The sequence below is a fragment of the Mauremys mutica genome, chromosome 1, assembly GCF_020497125.1.
Source record: "Mauremys mutica isolate MM-2020 ecotype Southern chromosome 1, ASM2049712v1, whole genome shotgun sequence".
Lineage (NCBI taxonomy): Eukaryota > Metazoa > Chordata > Testudines > Geoemydidae > Mauremys > Mauremys mutica.
The window spans coordinates 63,728,582-63,756,209 of NC_059072.1; the positions used below are offsets into that span (position 1 = coordinate 63,728,582).

Genomic DNA, 27,628 nt, shown 5'->3' on the forward strand with positions numbered 1-27,628 from the left:
GTTAGGTTGGAATACCAGAAACCGTGTGTATTCTTGTTTTGAAAGGTTCAGTGTATTGAAGATGATACTTTTTGACATGTGAGTTCCAGAAATGTTTAGAGTGATTGTAGTGTGAGCGAGTCCTGCTTATACAAGGAGTTTCATCTGTGTGTGTCTCTCTCTCTACGTGTAAAATGACAATGCTTAGCTGCCATTTGTTGTTAGAGTTATGGGATATATTTGAATGTCCTTAAGATGAGAAGATTGAACTGTAAGCCTGGATGCTATTTAGAAATGAATTCAACTTCATTTGTCAAGATGACAGTTGTAAAGGATCCTCAGATCCTTGTACTTTGGAAGATACATGTAGTAGAACATGATTCAAAACAGCAAAGAAAGTGGTCTTTTGCGACAATCAGCAAATTTCTGAGCTAAATATTATGCATGTAACTGTTTAGACCCGGATATAAATTTGTGACAGTAATTCTTGGTTTAGTGAAGACTGTAGCTATAAACAAAAACTCTCTAAGAACAGACTCATTGCTTGTGTAATTATTTCATTTTTAAAAAGTCAAATATGTTAACAGTACAGTTTTATTTATCAAATTGTATGGTCTTAATACTCCACTCTTACAGCATTTTTACTGCAGTATAAATTGTTACTCTGTTGTACCAGTGGAGAATCTAGTTTCACATTTGTTTATAACAGTTAAAAATCAGTAATATAGCAGAAAAGTTTTAATCAGCATCAAAAGCTTCACATTAAATAAAGGGCCATAATTTCTGAAATTAAAAATTGATATAGCGAATCACAGGCGCTGACTTTGTCCTTTCCTGTGGGGTGCTCGACCCCCACTCCGCCCCAGGCCCTGCTCCCACCCTACCCCTACCCCTCCTCTTCCCGGCCCCCCTGCATCTTCCCTCCCCCTACTCCGAGCATGCCCCCCCTCCTCCTCCTCCCCAGCACATCCTGCACACCACTAAACAGCTGATCCATGGCGAGTGGGAGGCAGGGGGAGGCACTGATTGGTGGGGCATACCAACAGGCAGGAGGCGCTGAAGGGGGAAGCTGATTGGGGGGTGGAGCCTGCCGGTGGGTGCTGAGCATCCAACTTTTTTTTTCTCGTGGGTGCCCACAGAGTCGGCAGCTATGTAGCAAATACTTTTTTGTGATATTTACTTTCAAAACCAAATGAATAAATGCATTGCCGTATACATGTATACGACCATTTTAAATGGCTGAATGTAGCACATATGCTAGCATTGCATAATCTATATCGGGTTCGGCAACCTTTCAGAAGTGGTGTGCCGAGTCTTCATTTACTCACTCTAATTTAAGGTTTCGTGTGCCAGTAATACATTTTAACATTTTTAGAAGGTCTCTTTCTATAAGTCTATAATATAGAACTAAACTATTGTTGTATGTAAAGTAAATAAGGTTTTACAAATGTTTAAGAAGCTTCATTTAAAAATTAAAAAGAAAATGCAGAGTCCCCCGAACCGGTGGCCAGGACCTGGGCAGTGTGAGTGCCACTGAAAATCAGCTCGAGTGCCGCCTTCAGCACGCATGCCATAGGTTGCTTACCACTGATCTATATTCATATGTTAAAATTTTAGAGACTGGGAAAGTTCTGGGGTAAAATTATTCTTGTCTTGAGGAAGATTAGTGAAAAAACATAGTTAAGAAAACATTCATTTATAATTTATGCCATTGTCACAATCCACTCACCCCCCCCCCATACACACCCCTCCAAATTTTGGTGTTAGAACTGTATGATTAGCTATATATGTGCTTTAACAAACACAGTTTTAGAACAATCATCTTACATTTCTATGTATGCCTTTCTACAAGTCCTGTATTAGCCTGGGCAAGTGGGTTTACTTTCCCTATCAGCAGGTGGAGACAGGAACAAAACATTAGATGTCACTCTTTCTGTAGCATGCTTGCTGGATCTCATTCACCAGTTGTTTACTGTCATCACCAGAGGGAAGCAGCTCTGTGCTATTTAGTGATTTTCTTAAGTGTGTTAGGCTTCTGACCTATTCTAGACAATCTTGTTCATGTGGCTAGTAGTGTCCAATTTTAGGTGAGCCCCTTCAGCTTCCAGTTCTACACTTTGAAAGTTCAACAGGCCTGGGTCTAGAATTGCAGGTCATTCTCAAATAGCATCCTCATATGTCAAGTTGGCAACTCAGCAGACATTGGTTTCTTTGTTCTTCTCCTTCACTATTTAAAGAGTAGGGGAAAGCTAAGATCTTATTAAGGGGCAACAATTCTCTATGCTCGCCTCATGTTCAGTGGTTGAAAAGGCCAGGGAAGGCGACTCTTCGTTCCCGACACTGTGGAAGATGTGATTGTATGACTCAGCGTGCTGAGAATATTTAATCCAGATTGTGTAGAGGCAAATACCCCTTGCAGTAAAAGACTTTGAAGGCAGTGCACCAGGCAGCTTCCAGATTGTTCGTGCCAACTATTCATTTGTCTTCTGATTATGGAAATCTGGAAGAAGTATTATACCTTGCTGCCTAGACCCTACCACAATTCATTCACTCTAGAACTGTGACCTGGAGTTGGTTAAATATTTAAAAAGGACTTTTCAGATCTGAGGGCAACATTCTCAGCTCCACTCAGAAAGAAATAAGTAAAGCTACGTGAGATCTTCACTCTAGATATTAACATGCACTTTTCTCCCTCAAGAGGAGTGGTCTTGAGGGCAGTTGCCTTTCTTTTGTTTTTTCCTTCCTTTGAATTCTCCCCCACTGCCCAAATAATGGCCTATCACTTCATTTTAATTTAGATGAAAATGTTGTTCACCTTTTTTTCTTGATAGAGAATGAAAGAAGTGTTTGTGCTGCTTGATACGTTCCTTTCAGAATCTGACCACCTTCTTGTTTTGGTGTGAGCAAGTTAAAATGGATCCATAACCTCTTAGAACTGGTGGGTGTTTGGCACCTCAGAGGCCTGCTAAGCTGGCAACTTCTAGTTCTCTCAAGCCGGGATTCATATAAGAGAGAGAGTGGCCCCCTGAGAAAGGAAATGGAACTTGTTCTGGAGAGATCTGTGGAACAGCCATGTTAATATTCATTCTTTCTTTGGCCAAATTCCACAGGGTAGGTGGTTTTCTTTTGCTGAGACTACTTTGGATTACGGGATCCTCAGAGCAATGGCTCCTCATTTTTCACTCATATCCTCTTGGGCTTTGTGAACTGATTTGTCCCAGAGGAGTGCAGTTTTCTTGGTAGACCATGGGCGGAAATGGTCATCAGTTGACTTTGTAAGTTTTGTCCCAAATCATGAAAAAATGTCCTTGATGAGTAAGAATATTTTGTTCCTTTTAAATTAATTGTGATGTAAGTATCACATAAATTCTCTTTCAAAGACATCACATTTAATAGCTAAAGTAAACAGAAGGAAGGGAGCCTTACTTTTTTATCATTATGCATAACTCTTTCCCTTGTTTAATAACCTTGTCTTTGTACTGAGATCCATGTTTGCTCAACTGTAGGTGGGAGTATGTTTGTGTGGATGACATGTTGCTCAGTAACAAGGCACATTTTGATTGAGTGTCTCTAATCTGGTGATATCCTACCAACTACTAGGGGGGCAAAACAATTTTCTTATCAGAATTCCATCACCATGATTCTAGTTTTTCTCTCTAACCAAACTGTGATTGTTCTTTTTAAAATAAATTCCGTAGATCTACAGAATATTACAGCCAAAATATTTTAACACTTTTTAAAAAAACAGTTATAGATATTCTGTTCTTGAAATACTCCAAAGCAAAGTGGCCACAAACGCAGGCTTCTCAAAGGATGAAAACATGCTTGAATTCCGATGAAGTAGGCTCTGTGCACAGTTATGTTTGAGTAAACATAGAAATCAGAGGATTACATACTTGATTGCTCCTGGTAAAAAGAGACTTTGTTATACAAACTCATCAATAATTATGTCTGATTAATTGTGCTGTTTGATACTTGGTTCTGTATAAAGGTGCTAGCTTGGAACTCAGGAGACCTGGGTTCAAGTCCCTGTTCAGCCACAGGTGCCCTGAGTGACTTTGGGCAAGTCATTGTCTACCTGTGCCTCAGTTTCCCATCTGTAAAATGGGGATAATAGTGCAGGGATATTGTGAGAATAAATATATGAAAAATTGTGAGGTGTTCACCTACTATGGTAATGGGGTCATCTAAGTACCTAAGATTGATATGTTGCACCAAATTGGTATAAATGAGGAGAGAATCAAGCCCATGAAGTTTGGAAGCCCTCAAATTATTTTTCCCTTGCCACCTCAATGCAAAATGTTTTTTTAAAAGAAGTAACAAATTATGAAATATTGCCCAATTGATGTGGCATTTTGCAATGTCTCTTATAAATGGATATTTTTAAAAAAAATTGGTTTTAATATGGATAGCCAGGAAGATAAGAGGTTAAAGATACTTGCCTACCTTTGTCGATTGCTTTGAGCTCTGTAGATGAAAAGTGCTATATAACAGTTAGGTGGTGGTGGTGGTAAAATATTAATACTATTCAGGAAAAATCTTCGTGATTTTAGTGAGAGCTTTTCTTGAGTAAATCTTGAAGGATTGGGCTGTATAAATGAAAGATCTTGCCCCAAAAAGCTTAGATCCTATCTTTTTGGTCTCAGTTTGTACAGCACCTAACACAGTTAGGATCCTGGTCTCAGATTAGGGCTCCTGGTGCTACCACAACATAAATAATAGTTTCATTTCTAGTTGGATTATGTTGATAACTGGGCTGCATTTATTTGATTTATTTGATTCTCCCCATTAATGCATTATATCAGGTTGCTGTCAAGGCTAACTCACTTAAATAACTACACAACGTGCAGTCACAATTCGATACTGACTAATTTATACTGGATGAAAATTGTGATTGATTTAGTGAATTATGGTGCTAATACATAATTATGCAAATCACAAGCCTCTTGCAAGGCATACATTTGCTTTACTGTTCGGGCTCTTATAAGGAAAATAAATCCATTATCCAAAACTGAATGCTTTTGGATTGAGGTTACCAGGTCAACAGTAAATTTTAAAAATGATTTGAGACATTTCTTAATGACATTTTAAAATTATAGGTTACTCTGCTACACATGATATTATTCAGATCCTTTGCTGCTGCAGATCTACAGCTGACTTATGTGTAAGATATATATTTTAAAACATTAACCATGATTTAAAGTAACAAGAGACACTGTTCAGATGAGGGGAGGAAAAATGCCTTTTGGATGAAGTGTGTTAGGTTCAGTAGTTTTATTGAATCTCAACCAAAAAGAAATCATTTGTAGCTGAATCTTTGTAAGAAAACTGGGGAAAAGATCAGTGCTCCTGCCTACCTGATGCAGCCCACTCCCAGCATACACATATATATATATATATGTGTGTGTGTACAGGGAGACAGAGAGGTATTTTAGAATATTGCGGAAGGGTTAATGAAGCAGGCATAGCAATAGCTGTATGCTAATATTGTTATTATTTTCTAAAGCGAACAGATGCAGTATGTTTTCATTGACCCAGGAATATCTGGGTTGCTCTTGTCAATCCAATTGTTCTGAGTTATTCAAATGTCAAACAAGATTGTAGATGTGAAGTTTCAGCCTTCTCTCAGCAATCATTTTAAACAGATTTATCATGCTAAAACTAAGCAAAAGAAGTAAATCCAGATTGGATACATTGTTTTGTAAAGACCTGTTTTGACATTCAGAGAGCAGAGATAGAAAGAAAAAAATCATTGTCTTTATTTATGACTTCCAATCCTTTACTGCCCAAATGAGAGACAGAATAGCAAGATGATGATCCTCTAATAGCAACAATTATTTTGTAAAATTTCCTTCAGACACAGTTCCTAAGGGTGATATTTCCTTGTTATAGTGGCGCAACTCTGCTGATCAGAGAGAGTTTGTTAGAGCTCACCTGCTTCTTTTTCCAAACTCCAGGCCCTACTTTTTCCTTATGCTCCCTCACATTCACAGCCTTGCTCCCAGCCCAGCTCCCTACCTGTCCCTTCCTAACAATATGGTCTCATAGTCCTGCTGAAAGCCTTATGCCATAGGAATGGGACAGTTGGGATTGTGTCCTTTCCAGTGGGATGTATATAACACTTGATTATAATCCTGGAGGCTCACAAGATTTCTGTGCCTGATTCTGCTTATAGATACGCTGGTGTAAATCGGGAGTAACGCCATTGAAATTAATTTTCCTTCACTCTAAAATTTGCATAAATGAAACCATAATCAGGCCTACTCTATCCAATACCACCCTAGCAAGTAGTATTTTGAATCAAGGACAGTATTTCAAATTTGGTACCACTTTTTTAGTGAAGTGTAAGCAAGATATATTGTAAGAAATATTTTATTTCTTGTAACTGTTCGCTGCATATTCATCATCCAGAAAATGCTGTGAAAATAAATGTGTAAAGCTAGCCAAATTACCCAAAGCACATCTTGTATTTGCAAAGGCATTATATATAACAAAATTACAGCAGTTGTACAGTTCTTACATCTAGGTTGTATGTGTGAAGACAGAGGCTGGTATATGGATCTGTCAGACTCAGTCTTAGTATAAATATGTCTGGGGAGCGAGAGAGAGTGAGTGAGTGAAGTAACTTAAAGACCTACAACTGTTTTAAAGTGGAAGATTTATTACTGTATTTAAACTTTGTATGCTTCGTGTTTTTACAAAGATGTAGTTTCTCAGTGGAATAAGACAAACGATGAGACTTCACATTAAATACTGTGGTTTTCAATAACAAAAATTGTGTTTAAAAAGCAAAAGAGTTCCAAAACCCAACCCATCAGAGAAACCAGGCATTTTTCAGGTCAAGGCCCTTTTCTCTCCTGCCCTGCCTCCCACCAGCTGGTGCCATTTTGCAGCCCTAGCATATGCCATCACTCCCTACCTTTCCACCTGCAAACAGCGTTCTGAAGGAAATGCTTGGAATAATTTAGCAAAAAGAATGATGAAGTGCAGCCTACCTTTTACTGTCTCTGGATTCTAAAATGGAAAACATAACTGTAAAAATCACTGCTATGGAAGACAGAGAGGAAATCTCCAATTCACAGGTATATGAATGGGGCACTAATGCAAAAACATAAAATGGTTTGTGATTGCAATTGTGCTGTTCAGAAAATTATCAAAAGGAATATTCTGAAAAAAAAATGCTAACTGGGCCTGATTTTTTAAAGCAGCCTGCAGTCTTGCTTCTGCAAATAATTATAGGCTCACATTTTAGCAGTTAAACCTCTAACTTCCTAATTCGTGGACGCAGGCAGTTAGTTGTCTAAGTGCTACAAAATGTGGCCCAACTCACAAAATTGGAAGCAGGATTGAGACTTTCCTTGAAAGATAAATAACAGAATCCAGGGGTAGACTGTTTTGAAAATATTTATCATGTGTTACAGTTATGCTGTAATTTGATGGTTTAAGTAGGAAATATGTTGTGTACTCTATAGGACTCTTCTCAGTATCATTTTATTAAAATATGCCCTGGGAGTGCATATGCCAAAGATTTTTCTAGAATTTTCATCTTCGTGGAGAATAAGCTTCCTTCTGTCTTTTAACCTTAATGTGATAGAGATCATATGCCATACACTGCAACCCTTGCTGGAACAAGTTTTGATTTCTCTGTCTCACACACACAAGACTATGAGTAGATTTTTGTGGGTTGCACAAACAACATCAGACATACTGTCTGAGCAGAAACATTTCTATTCCTTCCTGCTCTTAACCTGGCTGCCCAAGGCAGTCATCAGGTGTTCTCTGTTCTGAAGAAAGCATTCTCTGATGGAGTATGAGCCTTCATCTTCTCTTCAGCAAATTAAGGGTCATCAGTAAAAACAAATGATCCCAATTTTAGGGCAAAAGCCATGCAGCTTTTACAAAATATTTGGGAGAAATCTCAGATGGAGGAGGTGGAGAGAAGAGTAGCAAATGACTGATTAAATATGTTAAATCTACTGGTTTAAGAGTCTGTTATTCAGGGCCAAGTGGAAATGACCGGTCTCTAATGTATGGTTTATACACAGTTTTTAGTGAGGTAATGGATAGAATAATGTTCCATTGTTTTGTATGTTTGCATTTTTGGCTCAGAAAGGATGTTCACAATATCTAAATAATTAAATCTGGCATGTAATATATCAGAAACCCACAGAACCAAGGATAAATGGGCCTGATTCTCATTTACTCTAAGGCCTCAGGGCCTTTAAGTGGGTGTGTATGTGTGTATATATATATATATATATATATATATATATTCCTGTTTTAAAGCACCTTTCCACTGTCAGAGTGGTGTAAAAGGCCTAGTGAAGATCAGAATTAGACCCATTTTAAATGTCTATAATCCAGTACAAATTGCTAACAAACAAGGCTGTGTGTAACATTTGCATCGGTCCCTCTCAAAACTGAATCTTGAGTTCAGGGATCAATGTATTCACAAACCTTGGCTCCTATTCACAAAAATTTGCAAACTTTGGTTGAAGTTGTTCACTTAGCTGGGAAATCCAAAACTCCCTGTCCCCAGCTTGTCTCCTGCAATTACCCTTCTTCCCCTCCCCACAGCTGCTGTCCTGTTCTACCCACCAAGCTTACTGTTCTTCAAGGGAAAACACTCCTGCTATTGCTGCCACTAGATCTGCTGAGCTCAAGCTGATAAACGTCCAATAATCATTAGTGTGCTACCCTTCTAAAGAAACCACGCATGAACATTAATGAGGTGTCTCTTCCCAGGGACAGTCTTTACAATGCAAAGAATTACAGTTCCTCTCAGCCCCAACTCAGTAGAACCAGCTGAGAGCAGAAGTGGGAGGGCTTTTCCTTCCCTGTTCCTATTTCCCTTTTGGAAGCATCCAACCCCAAAATGCCCTTTGAAAAACTGAATGAAGCATGAGTCAATAGCTTGCAGCCACCTGAAAACCATGCTACTGCAGCCACTCTGCACCACTTACAGGCCTTGGGAGGGAGAAGGAGGTGGCAGGGCTTAGGTTGCTGGAGGAGGGAGAAGTGGTGGGAGATTACAGTATCTAAGGGCTGATCTTCACTACGAGGAGATCCACGCTGCTGCAATTGAGGCAGCAGGGGTCGATTTAGTGGGCCTAGCGAAGATCCGCTAAATCGACAGCAGAGAGCTCTCCGGTCGACCCCAGTACTCCAGCTCTCCGAGAAGAGTAAGGGAAGTCGATCGGAGAGTGTCTCCCATCAATGCAGCGCACTGAAAACACCTACATCGACCTAAGCTACATTGACTCCAGCTATATTATTCACGTAGCTGGAGTAGCATAACTTAGGTCGACTTACCCCCATGGTGAAGACAAGTCGAAGAGTGTGTCCATGCAGCAAAGAAGAGTAGGTGTACCCATCCTAGCTTTATTCTAGCTAGTGTGGGTAACAATGGTAATGAAGACATGGCGGCAGAGGCTTCAGCATGGGCCTGTAACCCGAGTACATATCCTGTAAACAGCATCCCAGACAGACATTTACTGTGGCAGCTAGCCTGCAGTGAAGCCCAAGCTGACACATCTTGACTCCTCTTGTTACCTGTGCTAGCTAGATTAAAACTAGCACACATAGCCTACATGAGCTACTGTTACACCTCAAGTTGTAGTGTAGATGTACCCTAAAGCAAGAAGAGATCTTCTGGAGGTTGCTGGGAAAAAAGGAGAAACAAGAAGGCCCTATTGTGTCTTTTTCTAGTTGCACAATACAGACAATATGAAGAAGTCACATGTGTACAACTGGGTGCCAGATAAGTGTGTTTACTAAATATACACAAACATGCCAGGTCTAGCTAGATACATACTGCAGCTCTGACTGGTTTCTGGCTGCTTTTGAAACATAGCACACAATGAGCGCTATTAGAAGGCTCACAGACTATCCAAAAGATACCCTTCTATTCCTATGTGCTACATTTCCCACGAGAGGGAGTGAGAGAGATGAGGGTGAAGGGTACTGGATCACCTTGTAAGTTTGCCTAATGAATTCAAACTTTCCACCAAACATGCAGCAGTTAGTTTGATTCCATCTCCAGGCAAACCATATGATGGTGCCCTTCATGAACTGTACCCTGCAGGTTTCACACAGCTGTACTGTCAACCCTCTTAATGTTATTAGTTCATCACAGTACACAAATAGGCAACCAGACGGAGGAGATGTCATTGAGGTGGAAATGCAACAATTTAGCATTAAGTGGTTGAAAATCATAGGAACCACCGCTTGGATTTTCTAACTGTGTTGTAATCACTACTTTAGGGGAGCAGATGCCTCACTGGCAGAATCTATAGAACAAGGGACATTCTGAAAAAAACTGTGTGCACTGGAAATTAATAAACTAAATTCTAGTCACTCCAGTTGGGTACAAAGGCTGCTTTTAGGGAGCTCAACTCTGTTTGTACAGGTTTTCAGCTGACTTCACTTTTAAAAAGTGCATGGAATGCATCCAAAACAAATAATTTTCTGTGCTAGATGAGAAGACCAAAAGGAAAAGTCTGGAGAGAGGAGGATGGATGATCTTCCTTTAATGTCAAAACTGACATAAACATATCCCCCCAACCCCTTTGCACAAGATAATTTTCTCAGCAAGACACAGATTGCTTCAATCTCTGCATAGCAGCCTTTGAAGCTTTCTCCTTATTGTTGTGTGTAGGGGGAGGGAGGGTTCCCTTTGAGGATTTCTACAGCAGTGAAGAGTTCCTCCTTCAAATACTTTCACAGTATGAAGAAAATGCTCTCTTCTTTGGGGCTTCTCTTCGTTAAGACTTAGGGCTGGCCAGAAAACAAGAATTCTGCTTCGCAAAACATTTCATTTTTGACAGAAAAAGTTCTGTTGAAAATTATTCAGCCAGGTCTGCTTAAGACCTCACTCATCATTAGGTGGAGTTCCAACTCAGGAGATAATTTGCATTGCTGGAGAGGATCCACCAACTGGAAGATATGAATTTTTGAAGGGTTCCCGTTCTGCAGAACTTTGTAATAGGCTGCTTCTTTTTTTGTTTGTTTGTGAAACTATGTGCATTGTTTGGCAGGGATGGTTTACAGTATGGAGTAATTTATAAAGACGTTTGTTACTTTGTAACAATTCTTATTAAAGATTGACATTACTAGAGGGATTCCAGGTGGGTTTCTCTCTTGCAGGATGTTTGCCTTGTTCAGAGTATTTGATCTTCAGCTTTACTGCTGTCCATTTTTTCCTGTCAGTCACACTTGGATAACACTTTTAGCCCCTGATCCCACAATGAGCTTTGTGTAGGTAGGCCCCATGGACTTCATTGAGGGTCCCAGTGGGCTCCTACTTGGAACTCATTGCAGGATTGGGGTTTTAATTAAGATGATACTGTATTTATCCAAGTTTTTCCCGAAGTGTGAGAAATGAACCATCTTGGGGAGGGGCTGTTTTTCCCCTTTAATTTTGCTCTTACATGGTTTCTTCCTCAAAAGTTTTCCTCCACATTTAACTGTGTAAGGTGTAACTAAAGATGTGCAGTATTGTTCCGCATTGACATGCTTTCCCTGCACATATTGAGACCATTTGATAGCTTCCACACCTCCCTTTACTAAAAATCTTGTGGGAAATTCTGTACATCCTGTATTCATCTGTGCAAAGTGATTTGTAGCTGCAGCTACATTCTTTAATGACTTACTGCAAGGCATTTTATGAAACCATTAGTAACAAATGTTTAACAGATATTAGGAGAAAGAACAAGAAACTCTGGTATGTGTGAGCATATTTACACAGAGAGAGAGAGAGAGTGTATGGGTGAGTGACCTTAAGGGATTGCATGAGAGGGGCAGGTATCTGGTGATGTTCAGGTGGGTACGAGGTGGATTTTTAGGTGACCTTTAAAGTCTTTCAAGTAGATTCTCATGTGGAAGCCCAGCTATAGGCAATACAGCCCTTCGATTGCTTTTTAGGTGAACTAATCAGGCTGTGTGAGAGGACTCTGCTGGGATGCTGTAGTTGCAGGGGCTTGGATTTCCCAGTCCCTGTTTTGGTGGATAGGGGGAGAAGTGGGCTGTAGCCCACGAAAGCTTATGCTCAAATAAATGTGTTAGTCTCTAAGGTGCCACAAGTACTCCTGTTCTTTTTAGGGAGTGAATAGTTATTCTTCAGATGATGATGTGCAGCCATGGATTGTAAGTAGGGGTCACTATAAGACTCTGAGGCTGCTATGGAAGGCTTGGGTAGCAGCTGTGTTGAAGAGTGCATGTTTCCATCAGCATGTGGCAAAGCAAAGTGAAGTCTTTTGTTTTGGATGCAGGCCTTGTGCTTGTCCATGCCTTTGTCACCCTGAGATAAGACCCCCTTAACACTCTCTACTTGGGGGCTGCACCTGAGACCATGCAGAAGCTGAGCTATTCCAGAATTCAGGAGCCCTTTAGTAAGTGGGGCTTTCCACTGGGAGCACATAACACGCGCATCCCATGAGTTAGTGCAGTTGCCTTTGGTAGCTGGGTAGAACTCAAAGTATTTTTTACTGATCTTTAAAGCCTTACATGGTTGGAATCTGTGTCTGGGTTACCAGAGCACCGATCTCTTTACCTGGGCTAGACTGCCGCAGTTACTGTCAGTGGAGGTGCGTGCCAGGGAGCTCTGCAGATGCAGAAGAAAGTCAGCTGCTGGCAGCTTGTTCTCTGAGAGGGCCTAAATGTGAATAATTTAATTTATTATAATTGTACATGCAAGATAACAGGCGTTTTTGAAAATGGGACTTAGGGTCCTAAGTCACGTAGGTGTTTTTGACAGCGTTCGCCATAGTCTATAATTTGTTGGTAATGCGATCTGATGCAAAGATACTGCAGCTCTTGATTTCTCTTGTTCCTCTTTTCCAGGTTGGCCTTCATTCTATGATGTGATCAGTCCTGATACAATTACGTTCACCGATGACTTCTCTTATGGGATGCACAGGATTGAAACAGGCTGTAGTCAGGTCAGTGTACAGCACACAGAGACCGTTCTGATTGTAAAGGCTGCAGATATTGTTACAGCACCCTACCCTCTCACTGTGATTCACAAAGCTTTTAGTTCATTAAATACTAATAATCTTAATATTGCATGGTGGATTGCAAGTGACAGACAAATGGTCCGAGTCAGAGTGCTAATGAGAGTGTTCTTAAGCACTGTTTAACAGAGCAGACATAAATGGCTTGAATCAATGGTGCCAAGTATACAGAAATTGTCTTGTTGAAAGGAATCCCTTCAGTGCTCATCCCTGAGCCCCGCTTTTCTACCTCCATGTGTGAATGGTTTTGATAGAGGTTGGAAGCATTGTAGTGACTATTTGTGTGCTGATATCATCACCGTGCATTACTGAAAAGCAGCACTAACTGAAATCTAAGCCCCATTCCCAGGTCAGTCTTAATGACCAAATCAAGTAATCCCATCTGCCATAATAATGAACTCAATAATAATGCCAGATGCTCCTGACTTTCCATTATCTGTCTTGTTTTACTTGCTTTCATCCATTCTGATGCCCAGCTTTCTGTGAAGTGAATGGCATAATCATTATCTAGAAGGGAGGGGAACTGCTGACTTGACATGTTACAAAAACACCCAGCAACTCTCAACCACCCAGTTCTAAATCCTCAAATTCCTTCTGGTGAGACTGCGACAGCTTCATTCATGCTGTATAAATCTGCCTTTCTGTTTCCAGACAGGACCAAGGCTAGGATAACCGATTTCAGCATTGCTAAAATATATCCTGATTATTCTGTGCTCATACAGGAATGCTTAGCGCATGTTAAGAAAGAGGCTCTCTGAAATGGTGGTGTATTCTTCTGGGGCCATTTCTGCTCCCACTGAAGTCAATGGCAAAATTTTAGTTAACTTCAGTGTGTGCAGGATGGGGCCCAACATGCCAGTGCCTGAATCAGTCTGAAGGGAAATATCTACTAATATAATTGGAGAAATTGTATTATTCTTATCTAGGTAACATGCTGCAAGAAAACCATTTAACACATTTTTGGTAGCTGTGCTGTGTGTGTTTTAGGAATCTCAGAAGCTCTACTATGACCTCTGATTGCAAAAGAATTTTAACACCTTGCAGGAAAATGTACTGCATAAAAAGATATTGCTCAATATTAAAGGAACTCAGGCTGTGTTGTTTTTATTTCAAAATAGACTGAGGAACCTTATGAGCTTATAATCATCACTTTACTGAATCACTTTGTGGAACTAAATGATAAATATAAATAGGCTTGGAAGGATTTTATTTTTATCAGTAAATGTTGGTAAAATTTGATTTCCTTGTATACACACAAAGCAATGAAAAAATATTTGCATCAATAACTGAAATTTACAGATAGCCAAAGTGGAAAAAAAAAGTGTGTGTGAGAACTTAGAGTTTGATTTAAGGATATTTAGTTTGCATATTTTGAAATGTGATGTTGACAGTTTGTATTTTAAAATCCACGTGGGTACTGGATTGTGCCAAAGATGCCAGGATTCAAAATCTGCACTTCCTGCCCTTGCTCGTTTTCGCTCAGCAACGAGCGCCAGTGCTGTCTGTACTGCTTGGGAGAAGACTGCGCTGCATCCAGATGAAGTATCTGCCTCTAACTTCTCTGCCCTTACATGGGAAGGCCAAGCCCTCTGTCTTATGAAGCAGCCAGGGGCCCTCAGTCGGATCCTGACTAGGTAACCCCCCCCCCCCGAATAATTCAAGATTGCGCCTCCTATCTCAGAGCCTCAGTCCGGCTCTGCCAGTACCAGTTCTATGGACCCCATGCTGGGGCCTAGGCATGAGTCTCGGAAGCATGCACATAAGCATGGCAGTAAGTCTTCCTCTAGATCCAAGAAAGATGCCACACCATCCACGAGTTCTGTCCACAGAGGAACACTGCCTTCCAAGGCCCACAAGAGTGACAAGAAGTTGGATCGCTCATCGAATCTGCCAGTCCCAGTTCCAGCACCACATGCTCCTCCTGCACTGGCCCCACTGACATCTCGAGATTCGTGGGTCCCGAGACAGCTCCCCTCACCAGCCCCAGTTCCATCCATAGACTTGACTCTGGGGAGACTTGGAATTGCTCCTTGGCCTCATGAACTGTTCCAAGTTTGCTCTGGAATGCCCTTTATTCTGTCCTCACTATGCGAGACAATCATAACAGTCGCATCGCTCAACGGATGGGGTGCCCACGTGGGAGATCATGTGACACAAGGCACTTGGACCTCTCAGGAAGTCAGGATTCATATCACCATCCTGGAACTTGGGGCAGTACGCAAGGCATGCCACGCGTTTTTACCAGCTATTCATTCTTGTCATGTCGGACGACACCACTACAGTTTAATACATAAACAAGCAAGGAGGCACAAAGTCCCCAGTGCTGTGTGCGGAAGCAGTATGCCTCCGGAAATGTTGCATTGCACATCGTATCCATTTGTCAGCAGCCTGCCTGCCAGGAACCCAGAATGTGATTGCCGATGCTCTCAGCAGGAACTTTGCAGCTGACCATAAATGGGAGTTGCATGACATGGTAATCATGGACATTTTTAGTCACTGGGGAACTCTGGTCAGGGACCTCTTTGCATCTCATGCCAACATCAAGTGCATTCAATACTGCTCAAGGGGAGGACTCATTGCCCTGTGAATGAGCACTGCCCTGGTCATCAGCTGGTTGGACCGGATCAACTACTCCTTCCCTCCCCTATCACTCTTGCTGTGCATCCTTCACAGCCTCCAATGGGAGATGGTGATTGTCATCCTGATTGCTCCATTCTGGCCTCGCTAGTTCTGGTTTCCTCTTTTTCTCTGCATGTCGAAGCGTCCTCCACTGCTGCTCCTGATGTTTCTGGAACTGCTCACACAACACAATGGCAGATTCGGGCATCCTGATATACAGATGATTCACCTGAGAGCTTGGTTTTTGGATGGACGCCTCCGCTAGCATGGGAGTGTTTGTTGGCAGTAGAGGATGTCCTGTCTAGTAGCAGTAAGGACTCCACAAGATGATCCTACCAAGCCAAATGGGCCCAAGAGCAAGGTCTTTTCCCCAAAGCTGTGGACATCCTGATGCTCTTAGACTATTTCCTCTATCTGAAGGCTTCGGGACTTGCTCTCAACTCCATCAGGGTGCATGCAGTGGCTATTAGCGCTTCCCAAGAGCAAGGTCTTTTCCCCAAAGCTGTGGACATCCTGATGCTCTTAGACTATTTCCTCTATCTGAAGGCTTCGGGACTTGCTCTCAACTCCATCAGGGTGCATGCAGTGGCTATTAGTGCTTTCCACCCTCCCGTTGAGGAGCATTCAGTTTTTACCCCTCCTTTGACTACCCAATTCTGGAAGAGCCTTGTAAATAAATACCTGCTCATTCAGCCTGTCACTCCCCAATGGGACCTCAGTCTAGTGCTTATGTCATTAATGATCTTTCCCTTCGAACCTCTGGCCTTCTGCTCCCTTTCTCTTCTTTCCATGAAGGTTGCTTTCCTGGTTACTATTACCTCTGCAAGGAGGGTTGGCAAACTGGGGGCCATGATGGCAAACCTCCTTTTCACCACATTCCATAAGGACAAAGTTTCACTGCACCTGCATCCCAAATCTCTACCAAAAGTGATTTCTTGCTTCCACCTCTTCCGACCCTATATTTGCCCACTTTCTTTCCCAAACTGCACACCACCATATCAACTGAGAAATGCCAGCTTCACTCCCTCAGTGTACGTAGTGCCCTGGCATTTTATCTACAAAGAATGAAGCCATTCTGGAAGTCTCCCAGATAATATTCTCTGCTTAAACAACAAATAAAGGGGCAGGCCATTTCCACCCAGAAAATCTCGAAGTGGGTCTGAGGGTGCATTACGCTCTATCAGTTATCGAGATGGTCCCCACCAGGTGGGATACAGGCCCATCCCAAGAGAGTGCAAGCATCAAATTCTGCCACACTCCACAACGTGCCACTTGTGGACATATGTAAGGCAGCCACATGGAGTTTGGTACATGCCTTTTCTTCTCATTATGCTCTAGTGCATGGTTCTGCAATGGACACCTTGTTTGTCGCAGTGGTCCTCCATTCCACATCTTCCTCGCACCCTTCTCCTAGCTAGGTACTGCTTGTTACTCACCTTCAGTTGAATATAATAGGGACTATTACTGGAAGAAGAAGGGGAGGTTACTTACCTGTAACTGGACGTTCTTCGAGATGTGTGGTCCCTGGCTGTATTCCAATCCCACCCTCCTTCCCCTCTGCTGCCGATCTGGTAGATTCGTGGTAGAAAAGGAACTGAAGACATGGTCAGTCTGCTCTATCCTTCATTGCCTTGGGAAAAACCAGAAGGTAGTGCAAGGGTGCATGCATGGCCCGCCAGGCATTTCTACTTTGAAAAGTTCCAGCTCTGGGCGCAGGGCGCGTGCTCATAACCCTCAGTGGAATATAGATAGGGACCACACATCTTGAAGAACCTCCAGTTACAGGTAAATAATCTCCCCTTCCATGCATGCTGGGCAATGTGTGGAGGGAACAAGGACTAGTTCTTCCCTGGCAGAGTTTAGGACAGAACTGCTCATTGAGGTACAGAAGTATTGAGAATACTTTGTGCCACAATCTGTGCTTAGGACCATGTCCAGCTGGTAACTGGTGCTGTTTAACAATGATTTAACAATTCCATAATACAATGGCAGATATCTCACACTTTTTCAGTTGAATATTAACTTGTGCTTTGGAAGGAACGATTTTAACATGGCTTGTCTACACGGCAGAGCAAAGCATGCCAGAGGGGTGCAGTTTGTAAAGTGCAATAACATGCTCTCCAACTGCCCTGTGTAGACCTTGCTCTAAAAGTCTGAAACAGGACTACAACAACGCGAACCAGGTACCTGAAAGAGTGCCCCAGCTGGGTGTACAGGGGCAGCTAGCACATAACATGTTAGAACACTGTACAAATCACAACTCTCTAGGGAGCTTTGCTGGCGCCATGTAGACAAGTCCCTACTCATACACATTCATGGGTTCTAAATTAACTGAAACCACTCAGGAAAAAGATGTGGACTTTATTGTGGACAGCTCAGTGAAAAGATTTGATCAATGGATTTTGGTGGTTAGAAAAGCAACCAAGATGTTAGAGAGTATTAAGGTATAAAGAATAATACTGCAGACATTATAATGCCATTCTATAAATCACAGGTATGGCCTCACATAGAACACTGTTCACGTTGGGTCATGCTGTCTCGAAAAGGATGTAGTACAAATAGAAAAAATGCAAGGAAAAGCAATGAAATTAAATTAGAGGCATGGAAAAATTTCCAGATGAGGAGACACTACAAATTATTAGGGTTGTGTTTACCAGCCCCTAGTATCTGAATATCTTTATTATCTGAAATTCATATCTGGCCATGTATCTAATGTTCATATCAAAATAGTAACTGTTCTTTTTGAAGCATTCCTCTGAGATCTTCATCTTATCAGAGCTTACTTGTATTAGTGTAGAGAAAAAATAAATAAGAGGTGACATAGTGGAGATATATCAAATAATGAATAGCAAAGAGAGCAATGTCTGCTTCTCTCATAATGCAAACACAGGGTTGCAAATTGAAAGCAGGATCAAATAAAATACTTTCACATGATGCATAATTCACCTGTGTCCCTCCTAGAGATCTAATTGCCCTCTTCTGGATCTACAAAAATCTTGCTTTATATCCTTGTTCCATCTGTTCATAGCAGAAAATGAGAAGGAAAGCCAGCGTCATCTGAGCAGGCAGCTCTCTGTGAGCCACTAGCAAGGTCCCTGTGGTACCAGAATTTGGGAATCTCTCCTTTATTCAGTGATTACTTGAAAATGCAGCCTACTTAGTGCCAGCTGGCAGGACGTGAGCACAGTCAAATGAAGCCTGTGGCCAACATATGGGTTAGAGTATGACAACTCCCTTCAAGAGAACCCAAAGTTTTTGGATTCATCTGAATGGAGCCCAAAGCAGCATGTGGTCGGGGTGGAGGAATCTGAGAACGTTGTTTACCTGTCTTCGGAGAAACTAGAACTGGCAGTCTACACAGAATGGCATTAGCAATGCACACACCAATTTAAAACACACCAAAACCTGAATTTACTAAATAGCATAGGAAAATATGAGGCTAGACCCCACAGCAAAGTCCAACAGCAGCTTCCCATCAGTGGCTTCCCACCAGTGGAACCCGTGTTATTGGCCCAGCAGGTGGGGCAGATCACACAGGATGATAGCCTGGGGGTGGGGAACAACTTTCAGCCGCTCTAAGGCACAACTAACACCCCCATATAGTGTACTCATAATGCAGCCATTTCCTCCCCTCCCCTGGATCCTAAGAATGTGAATCATGTTTCCAGCAGCAAAAAATACCACAATTTTATTGCAGTGCAGTTCTTGGTAAACACTCCCCCCGCCCCCCATGCTCCAAACTGTATTAATCTCTTGCAGATGAAAAAGTAAGTTGTTTTTTCTGTAAATGTTCCTCCATCCGTTTGCTTCCGTGTAAAAGCCTCTCTTTAAAATGTTCTTCAATTTAGAAATCAAACGCTGCCGTGTGTGTATGTGTGTGTGCGTGTGAGAGAGAGTGCTTAATATAAAACAAAAGCATCCCTGGGATTATCTGAGAAACAATTTTTACAGTTCTGTTAGAAACACATCATCCTGGAAATATATATAATGTCAGATACTTGCGACAGGTAAACGTTAATTGCAGGCCCATTTAGGGAATAATATTAAATTGGTTGCACATTCTGTCTCCTTCCTTTTCCTTTTCTGTGCAGGGGGTCCTTCCCCCTAGGGTCTCTCTAGCTATTATGTTGTACCTGTAAAAACCAATAAAATTCTTTTAATCACAAAAAGATTGGTTGCACATTGATATGCTCTGAATAAATCATTAGCAGCCGATTGCACAGTGCTTTCTTCAGCTCATGGCAACCAATGAGAACCAGGAGCCCAGAGAGACCCAACCATGCTGACACTTGGCTGTGGTCAGCTACGCTCCCAATCTGCCAAAGGCACGAGTTACACTTGGTATTCCATCATCTTGCCACGTTCTGCCCAATATATGAACCAGCAGAGGATGATTTGCATGGGGAGGCTTTACCAACTTTTACAGTCACCAAAGAAAAATAGTCAGCACCCGTGATGGGTGAAACGTTGTATGTAGCGTAGGGACAGCACGTCTTTCATACTCTCAAATGACAACCAGAACAATTCCTTTCTGGTGCAAACAATTGAATTTGAGTTATTTTCATTGCACATGAGTATTAGCACATGTGTACATGGAATCTATATGTAAATTTTAGTGAGAGACAATGTCACAAAATATAACAGATTTCTCAGTAATCCAATCCTGGTGTGACTCTGCTACCACAGAAAAATATAATGAAACCACCTCTAACCGTGTTGAGGCTTTAGAATTCCTTGCCAAGGAGTTCTGTTGTGATAGGTTGACTTGGTAGTCCGTAAATTTGTGTGCCAGTGTTTCCTGAAATCTGCTACTCTGTGTAATTTCTCTTCCTCTGTTCCTTTACGTTGGAGAATGAGTGATTTATAAATGATCTTTTGGTAAATGTTAATGTGGAAAAGACTTTGCTATTGAGCCATGAGGTTTGAAAATTTTCTCAGTCAAGAAGATTAATTGCCATATTTTGGATTTGTATAAATACTTTGGGAAACTAAATTATTATGATTTATTATTTGTATTATGGTAATTTCCAATGGCCCCAATCAGAACAAGATCCTCATTATGCTAGACCACGTGCTATAATAAAGAATAAGATGAGGACAATCCCTGCTTCAAAAAACTTACAAACTCAAAGTACAAAAGGGATCAGGGCTAGGATAGAGGGATACGAGCAAGTGATCAGTCATGAATGACATCAGACTTGTTAGTTGAATTATTTTAAAGCGTCATCTTTGTTTTTTCCCCCCTCCTGAAAAAAAAATTGTAGGTAGTTATATTGTCCCCAGCCTTACCAATGCTGTTAACTACTTCCTTAACCACCTACCCAAAAGTCATTCCTGCGCCTTCCCAACGCTCATTTGCATAATAGCAGCTACTGAGAGCACTTCCTGATGATGCCACAGGGTGGAAGTAGTCTCATTGGCTAATGGTGTGTTTCCACTGAGCTACCACTACCATTTCTGCTGCCTTCCCAGCAGGACCGGATTAAGATCTTTAGAGGCCCTAAGCACTGAAAAGATTATGGTGCCTCCCATATGTAATTCAAAATAAAAACAATACTATACCGTAAAATAAAATTTTATTTTTTGAAATGACACAAAACTTACATGAATGCTGAAATTAAAATAGCTTCTTTCTAGATTTTCTGATTGCAAAATTCTAAGTTCATTGAAGCTGACTCGACGAAGCATGTCCGCTTCTCTTTAATTTGTTCTTCCAATTTTTGTGTCAATCCAAAGCCCTGTCTTCAATTTAAATACACCTCTACCTCGATATAATGCTGTTCTCGGGAGCCAAAAGATCTTATATCATTATTGATATAATGAAACTGCATTATATCAAACTTGATTTGATCCGCCGGAGTGCGCAGCCCCGCCCCCCCCGAGCGCTGCTTTACCGCATTATATCCGAATTCGTGTTATATTGGGTGACGTTATAACAGGGTAGAGGTGTACGTCAACATTGAATCTCTGTGAGTAGTGCTATTTTCATGTTGTTCAATTAAAACAGTATTCCAACAGTCACTAAATCCATCTATAGCAAACCAGGATGTTGAAGGTTTATATGCAAAAAGATTGCAAACAAAACAGTACCCAGACCCTGTTGATGGTGAATACAGTAGCCATTCTCGAGTGTATTTCTCACCATTCGCTTTCATGCCAAAAATATTTTTTGTGGACAATATCTTGTTTGTTTGCCATTGGTAAAAGTCCAACGTGATTTCTCAAATGGCCCAGTGTGGTATTGACGGTCATTTGGTCCGTGATCTATCCAGTAAGCTACATCATTGGTACTGAAATCAACCCACGTACCAGGATCTTTTCTCCTATTATTTACAGCATGAGCAGGTTCAGTCTCTGACACATCCACGCCTTCTAGAACAATGTCTGTTTTACCACCAGGAGTAGGATGATCAGTTACAGTCTCTGATTTCCTTGCATTATTTCGATCTACGTTAGTAGGATGCCCCCCTGGTTTAGATGGGAATAAGTAATGAAAAGAGAACAAGTATCAGAGGGGTAGCCGTGTTAGTCTGGATCTGTAAAAGCAGCAAAGAATCCTGTGGCACCTTATAGACTAACAGACGTATTGGAGCATGAGCTTTCGTGGATGAATACCCACTTCGTCGGATGCATGCTGAAGAGAACAGAAAAACAGGGGAAGAGTGTGTACTGGAGTGTAAGGAAGTCTAACAAAGTTCAGATTTTTCCCATATGACTACTGTACTTCGAGGCTTTTTTTGAAATATCAAATATCACATTTTTTAAAAAAAAGTCATTTTTTTTGGTGCCCCCTGCTTTGCTGGTGCCTTAAACACGTGCTTAGTCGGCCTATTGGGTAATCCAGCCCTGCTTCCCAGGGCAGAAGGGCTTTATCATGGGCTGCCCTCATGAACCTGGTGTGGTTTTCAGTGATCACTCAATGGGTGCTTGCAAGAGCTTTGCATTTTTCTGTGGCTGATTCCAATGGGCTGTACATAACAACAAGAGTTTCACAGAGTGCTTCCAAAACTGTCTGGGAAGTTTAACCCTTAATGGTGCCATCCCCAATACCACAGCTGGAGCCTGCTACTCGCAGGGATCCACCCACACAGATCTGATTGCAGGATTGGAGTCTTAAACTTTAAACTCTTCATGGTAAGGACTGTCTTTATCCAGCACTGGGTTATGCACATGCCTAGGACCCCTGCTCCTATAGTCTTGTGTTGATCAGAATTAGAGCAGGTGGGGAATTTTTCAATAAAACATTTTTTGTCAAATATGTTTGTGAATATGTTTGAGATTTGGACTTTTTGTCCCAATTTGAGGTGATTTTTTTCCTCCTAAATCTGGAAAATATTTAAGGGGTGGATGGGAAAGCAGTTTCCTGCCCAGCTCTAGTCAGAATTTCAGTTTTAATTATTTTAGGGGAAGGGGGAGTTTTTTCTAGCCCTCACGATTGTGAAATACCCCTTGAAAGCATGAAGAGAGTATAACCTGCAGCAGGGATCTCTGCCTGCTCCTACTGACGGCCCGAGTGCATGCTTAAGTGCTTTGGTGAATCGAGGACTATAACACGAGGAGGACACTGCAATAAAATGGACCAAAGAGAGAATAAAATTATCCCCAGTATGCTGAGCTGCTAGGAACTTAGCCAACATAAATAATTATTCACAGTCAGGAATACTCAATGGCTGGGTGACTGTCTGTCAGACTGCTAGCCCACTAAGGGATAGATTCTGAACTGTGACACCGCTGTAATGCCACTGATTTCAACTCCTGTTGGAATCAACCATTTACTTTAATGGGAGATGCATTGGGCCCTAGCAAAGCAGCATGACTCCCTATTCAAAGTGAATGTTTCTACAGTGCAGGGTTTTATTTTTTTATTCCTCATGACATGCTGGAGAAATAAGAAAGAATCGGAGTGGCTAATTACAGCATGCTGTTTGTTTCAAGATGTTTGTTTACCTAATTCTCCTCCCATCATATGCCTGTACAGCAGTCTTAGTTCTTCAGTAATAGCTCAATGGATCAGCTTCTTCAAATGTTATGCTTTCTATGTAAAGGAAAGTGAATGTTACCTCTGTTATAGTCAGCAACATGGCTTTTACCGTACTGTCATACATATCTGAAATCTACTCATCCAAAACAATACTTCTCTCTGTGGTGACAGCGCATATACTTTCACATTCCTTGCAAGTAACAAATTCCTTGCAAGTAAGCATCAATCCAATGTATAAATTATTTAGCCAAAAAATCTGAACCTATCTGAAATATGATTGTTTCTGAATGATTTCGGATATGTACAGTTCTGCTGTTCTGTGCTCCCTCGTATGCACAGTACAGCCCACAAAGACATCAGCTAGGAGTTAGGCTAATGAAAGGTACTCTACCTCGATATAACGCGACCCAATATAACACACATTCGGATATAACATGGTAAAGCAGCACTCCAGGGGAGGGGCGGAGGGGCGGAGGGGAGGGGCTGCGCGCTCCGGCGGATCAAAACAAGTTCAATATAATGCGGTTTCACCTATAACATGGTAAGATTTTTTGGGTCCCGAGGACAGCGTTATATCAGGGTAGAGGTGTGTCTAAGATATTGTTCAATCTAGTTTACTATTGTAAACATTGTCCCACTATAGAGTAACTTTAAGACATTCGTATTAATAGCATTGCCGTGCCATGTAGTTGTATAGAAATACAATGATACTCTGTTGTTTTATTTCAGTGTGGTGCTCACCTGGGGCATATCTTTGACGATGGGCCTCGTCCAACTGGCAAAAGATATTGCATAAACTCTGCTTCGTTATCTTTTGAGCCTGTAGATAAGAACAATGCTGGAGAAGGCAGCGGTAGCACCAGTCCTGCCCAAACAGACAAAACTGAGCTGTAGGACAAAGAGCGGTCTGCAGAAAACTCAAGGCTTATGAAGAATGTTTTTTCTAACTTGCCTGCTATATTATATCATATTTTTAAATGTATAAAGACGTTCTGCACCAGTAGGTTTTTTTTTCTTTGTTGAAATTGAGGCCTTGCCTGCCAATGTATTTTACTATATAATAGGTTCTAAATATTTGTTGACTGTCTCTCCTGGTTTTGTTTTTGGAGATTGCTTTTGGGAAGCCTTAAAACAAGAGACTTTAGCCCCATTAGTTATTAATTTATTCTTCTTGCTTTGTTACTATAGATTTGAATATTTTTCCGTTTTTGTGTGTGAAGAAAAGGGGATTGTGGTTATCTTCAGACAACAGAAAACTCCTGAGTGTAATAAAATTCTTGAGACCCAGCACATCTGTGGTTGTTTTGATTTGTGAGGCATGTGGCCTTTGGTTATGTGTATTCAACCATCTCACTGTATCAACCACACCCTGCAAAAACTTGGACTTAGGCAATTCCCTTCCAACTAAAAGTGATGGATGAGATGTAAAGCCCTTCCTTTGGCTAAATTACTGCCAAAATACAAAGGGTGTAGTTGCAGGGACGTAGATGTTGCATTATAATCAATTTTTTCCCCTTGTTGGATGTTGGAATGGAGTATTAAATCAAGCTCAAAACTATTGCGCTTCACTTGTTCAAGGTTCACTGAATATCCTTTGCTTTTTCGTGAGGCCCTGTCTTCTGCAGCTACAACTATTAAAGGGGATTATTTATTTGGGCAGGAACAGGTAGAACTTGTAGAAAATTGAAGTGGATGTGGCTTGACATACGTGGGCTGTTTGCCCTACCCAAGACAAGGAATCACTACAAGGCATGGGGGCTCTGAGGAACCATGGGACTGCATAATAGAAAGCGATGCCCTTCTGAAATACTCCATTTTTAATTTAAGCTGGTCTGGGCCCATAAAGCCTTGAAGGGCCAGGTCTTTATTATATGTAGCTATGGCGAGGGGTGTGGGTGGGGAGATGGATGTAACAAATGAGCATGAAAAAGCCAGATTATTCACTTGTTGAGAAAAGTTGCTGGTTTCACCTGGCAAGAAGTTTTCCACAACTGCTCTTAGCATTTAGTTTAGTAGCATATGGATAGAATTGCGAGTAATAAGATTTTTCTAAGCTTTAGTGATACAGTGTTATCTAATATCACTTTGCCTTGAAATGTTCAGTGACCAATCAGATCAAGTGCTCCCTTTGTGAGTATCCTGTTATGATTGACATTGGGTCCAATCCTATTCCCGCTGGGAAGCAGGCTTGAGCCTATTATATCAATAAAATCGAACATACCACCCGAAATATTGAGGATGGCTGCACTTCGAGCTAGGGTAGCTCCCAGCTCCCTGAGACGTACACGCAGTAGCTCTGTTTGTTTGCTAAAAAGTGTGTAATTGTGGCAGCACACTTGAAAGGAGGGGCTACCCACCCCAAGTCTGCACTTAGCACCTCGTCCGGGTGCATACTCAGGGCTTGCATTGCAGTGGCTGCGCTCTATTTTTAGCGGGCTAGCTCAATACCAATGGGAATCACCCCCCCACTGATGTAGTGTAAACAATTACTCACTGAAGTAGGTAAACGTTACAAGGCTAGTCCTTGGTGTATAAAGGCAGTCAAGCTTTCTGGGGTCCCGTTATTCTTTAACGATTTCTTACAGAAGGGCTGTTCTTATTCCTTACCTTTGTCTGAAGAGAAGTACGTTTTCTCCTACCACATTTTCTGACATAAATGTAAAAAATGCAACATCTATAAAAATGTGGTGCATACATGTGGTTTAATTTCAGATTGCTGTTGGATTTGTTATCAAATTTCAGTGTATTTCTGTCTTATGTTAGAGAAATATATTACTAAATCTTCAGTGAGCAATAATGTCAGCTGTCCTACAGCAGATTTATTTTTGCAGGATATGGAATGCAATGAACTGAATCAATATGGGGAGGTGTATGTGATCTGTGGGAATTACACCGTTTAACATAGGAAATTCATTGTTCTCTCTCTGCACCACAGCACAGTGCAAGGTAAGTGCTTTTAGAAGATGCCAGCATTGGCTGGTATTAAAAAATCCAAATTTAGGTCAGTCTGTCTGTGGTCTTGACAAAAGGATCTTGGGAGTTGAGCACAATGTCTAATGTAACAAGTGAGCATTTCTATCTGGTTAAACTTTGCACCGTCTGGATGCTTATATGTACTGAAAGCAAATCATGCCGAACTAGAAAGCTATCTTTTATAATATCCTCTCTATATTGCAACTTGGATGTTTGAATAGAATAACTTTTTTTAATGTTAGGTAAAAGGTACGCATACATATTGTAGATATACAATGATCGTTTCACCCTTTGGTACCTTTTAATAACTAAAACCTTTCCTCAGAACAGTTCAATACTTTTAAGAAATCATATATACATTTTTCAATGAAATTTTCTTTTCATATATTTATCATATATGAATATACAATAAAATTACTTTCTGAATAAACACTGTTCTGTTTTCTTTCCTAAGTGTATCTGTTTTTGCCATGGGTTCATCTGCTCTCAACTGCAGCCAATCCTAAGGTGCTTCCTTTATCTCGATCCCCTTACTGACAGTCTATATTTTGTGTATTCTATATATAGCCAACTTTTTATCACAAGCAGCTTTCTGTAGTAGGGGCCTAAGCAGTATAGTGTACTCTGATTCCCTACATGCAACAGCCCCTGGGAAAGTATTTGAGAGATCCAGATATAATTGAGGGGAAAGAAACATTTCCAGAAGTGCTCAGCCTTCACCTTAGCAAAAATTTTCAGCCACTTCTGTATGTTTTTGTGTGTAGTGTCGGACTTTGGGGAGTTCTATGCAGATAGCACTTTGCAAATTATAAGAGTTGTACCATGCCAGTGCATAGACTGCAGCTGAACAATTTGGCTGAAAACTTGCATTTTGTTAAGGATTTGTCTCTAGGGAAACAGGTTTGGAATGTCTCATTGTTCATAGATTAACTCAGTTTGATAAATCAACTCTACAAAAAGTTTTACAAAAATGGGGGGGGGGGGTTGGGAGGAGGAGAAAAGCTTTCATGTTGTTTTCAGTCCTGCTTTCATGTTTACATTGCTGGGAACCTAAGTGGTATTGGTG

The 27,628-nt window shown here is 41.2% G+C and overlaps 1 protein-coding gene across 7 annotated transcripts in view; it reads left to right on the top strand.

Moving 5' to 3' along the window:
• The window catches only part of MSRB3 (methionine sulfoxide reductase B3), a 159,753-nt gene extending 132,761 nt beyond the window's left edge, over positions 1-26,992 (top strand). For all 7 annotated transcript variants that reach the window (XM_044978318.1, XM_044978355.1, XM_044978308.1 and 4 more), the window contains 2 exons: positions 12,820-12,917; positions 24,319-26,992. In XM_044978318.1, the coding sequence (XP_044834253.1) occupies positions 12,820-12,917; positions 24,319-24,483 (263 nt within the window). In that variant the 3' untranslated portion in view covers positions 24,484-26,992. The remainder of the gene's footprint in view (positions 1-12,819; positions 12,918-24,318) is intronic.
• The last annotated feature ends 636 nt before the right edge of the window (positions 26,993-27,628 follow it).